The 2,500-nt window shown below is 34.6% G+C and overlaps 3 protein-coding genes and 1 non-coding gene across 4 annotated transcripts in view; all 4 read left to right on the top strand. All coding sequences in view use genetic code 11, as the record gives it.

Annotated features, from left to right (window-relative positions):
• The window catches only part of trnV-UAC, a 685-nt gene extending 612 nt beyond the window's left edge, over positions 1 to 73 (top strand). Inside the window, exon 2 of the tRNA in view lies at positions 37 to 73. This is a non-coding gene — a tRNA (tRNA-Val). The remainder of the gene's footprint in view (positions 1 to 36) is intronic.
• Positions 74 to 806: 733 nt separating this feature from the next.
• ndhC (NADH dehydrogenase subunit 3) lies at positions 807 to 1,169 on the top strand. Its single transcript has one exon. The coding sequence runs from the start codon at positions 807 to 809 to the stop codon at positions 1,167 to 1,169; it is 363 nt and encodes a 120-aa protein (YP_009505085.1).
• Positions 1,170 to 1,211: 42 nt separating this feature from the next.
• Positions 1,212 to 1,892, top strand: ndhK (NADH dehydrogenase subunit K). Its single transcript has one exon. The coding sequence runs from the start codon at positions 1,212 to 1,214 to the stop codon at positions 1,890 to 1,892; it is 681 nt and encodes a 226-aa protein (YP_009505084.1).
• A 117-nt stretch (positions 1,893 to 2,009) lies between these two features.
• On the top strand, positions 2,010 to 2,486 carry ndhJ (NADH dehydrogenase subunit J). The gene has a single exon. The coding sequence runs from the start codon at positions 2,010 to 2,012 to the stop codon at positions 2,484 to 2,486; it is 477 nt and encodes a 158-aa protein (YP_009505083.1).
• Positions 2,487 to 2,500: the final 14 nt, after the last annotated feature.

Below are 2,500 nucleotides of genomic sequence, written 5' to 3'. Positions count from 1 at the left end.
CAAATCATTTTGATAATAATAAGTTTGATCTGTTTTACCGAGAAGGTCTACGGTTCGAGTCCGTATAGCCCTATATTTTTAATAATTAAAAAAAAGAATTGTTTTCCTTTCCTCATTATTGTTTGTATTTGTATTGTTTGTAACTGTCCACTTGATTTGGTTCATCATTAATGTCTCATCTTTGTAGATAAATTACATATGCAAATTTGCCTATTTTCCCATACAAAATCAAGAAATTTGTAATACTTCTTCTCTTTGGGCTACCTACCCCAATTCTAGTAAATTTTTGGTTTCAAAATCATGACATGAAACCGGTTAAAAACTCCACCCTAACCCAATGCAAATCGAATGCACTAGTAAATCACATGGATCTACGAACGACTTACTGTATTTGATTTGTGGCCAAGCTAGAGTTTGAGAATTTGGTAACTTTCATTGTAAACATTGTCAAATAGGCTTTTCTCTTGGTATACCTTATCTAGTACAGCACAAAACTAAAGTAGTCGTCTTCTCTTTCCTTATTCAATCACTAAAAGTTCCTAAATAGAAGTTCCTACTTTAATATATAAATTATATATAAATATATAATATTTATTATATATTTATTATGGATATAATAGATATTATATAAATAGGATTCTAGTGGATGAATCTTCAAACGAGACATGTACCGAAGCAAACAAACGAAAGGAGGTGATTCGGTAAAAAAAAATGAATTGTTTTTTTGAGGATTACTTAAAACAACAATTCATTTCAATTCGAATCGACTAATCCGGTATATTTTCCACATTGATAGGAGTACGTTTATGTTTCTGCTTTACGAATATGATATTTTCTGGGTATTTCTAATAATATCAAGTGTTATTCCGATTTTGGCATTTCTTATTTCTGGAGTTTTAGCCCCTCTTAGCAAAGAGCCAGAGAAACTTTCGAGTTATGAATCGGGAATAGAACCAATGGGCGATGCTTGGGTACAATTTCGAATCCGTTATTATATATTTGCTCTAGTTTTTGTTGTTTTTGATGTTGAAACGGTTTTTCTTTATCCATGGGCAATGAGTTTTGATGTATTAGGGGTATCCGTCTTTATAGAAGCTTTAATTTTCGTGCTTATCCTAATTGTCGGTTTAGTTTATGCATGGCGAAAAGGAGCATTGGAATGGTCTTAGTTTTTGAATATTCAGACAATTAAAAAAAACATTGAGACAGTTATGAATTCCATCGAGTTTCCCTTACTTGATCGAACAACCCAAACTTCAGTTATTTCAACTACATCAAATGATCTTTCAAATTGGTCAAGACTCTCCAGTTTATGGCCGCTTCTCTATGGTACCAGTTGTTGCTTCATTGAATTCGCTTCATTAATAGGTTCACGATTCGACTTTGATCGTTATGGACTGGTACCAAGATCTAGTCCTAGACAGGCAGACTTAATTTTAACAGCGGGTACGGTAACAATGAAAATGGCTCCTTCTTTAGTAAGATTATATGAGCAAATGCCTGAACCAAAATATGTTATTGCTATGGGAGCATGTACAATTACAGGAGGGATGTTCAGTACCGATTCTTATAGTACTGTTCGGGGAGTCGATAAGTTAATTCCTGTCGATGTGTATTTGCCGGGTTGTCCACCTAAACCCGAGGCTGTTATAGATGCAATAACAAAACTTCGTAAGAAAATATCTCGAGAAATCTATGAAGATCGAATTAAGTCTCAAGAGGAGAATCGGTGTTTTACTACCAACCACAAATTTCATGTTGGCCCAAGTACTCATACTGGAAATTACGATCAAGGATTACTCTATCAACCATCATCTACTTCAGAGATCATCCCTCCTGAAACTTTTTTCAAATACAAAAGTTCAGTATCTTCCTACGAATTAGTGAATTAGGCAGTATACTTTTGTACAGAATAACAAAGAACGAGTGAATCTTCATAAATTTTTCATTGTAAATGGGAAATACTTATACAAATAAAAATCAAAAATGGGGGGGGGGAGATAAAAAAGATGCAGGGTCATTTGTCTTCTTGGCTAGTCAAACATGGATTGGTTCATAGATCTTTGGGTTTCGATTACCAAGGAATAGAGACTTTACAAATAAAGCCCGAGGAGTGGCATTCCATTGCAGTCATTTTATATGTATATGGTTACAATTATCTACGTTCCCAATGTGCTTATGATGTAGCACCAGGCGGACTGTTAGCTAGTGTGTATCACCTTACGAGAATCGAGTATGGTATAGATCAACCGGAAGAGGTATGCATAAAAGTATTTGCCGCAAGGATAAATCCTAGAATTCCGTCTGTTTTCTGGGTTTGGAAAAGTGCGGATTTTCCAGAAAGGGAATCTTATGATATGTTGGGAATTTCTTATGATAATCATCCACGTCTAAAGCGTATCTTAATGCCTGAAAGTTGGGTAGGATGGCCCTTACGTAAGGATTATATTGCCCCCAATTTTTATGAAATACAAGATGCTCATTAAATAATACGAAACTA

Source organism: Cucurbita pepo, chloroplast (assembly GCF_057944985.1).
Source record: "Cucurbita pepo chloroplast, complete genome".
Taxonomy (NCBI): domain Eukaryota; kingdom Viridiplantae; phylum Streptophyta; class Magnoliopsida; order Cucurbitales; family Cucurbitaceae; genus Cucurbita; species Cucurbita pepo.
Note: the sequence above shows the minus strand (reverse complement) of the source record. Positions and strands in the feature narration are given on the sequence as shown.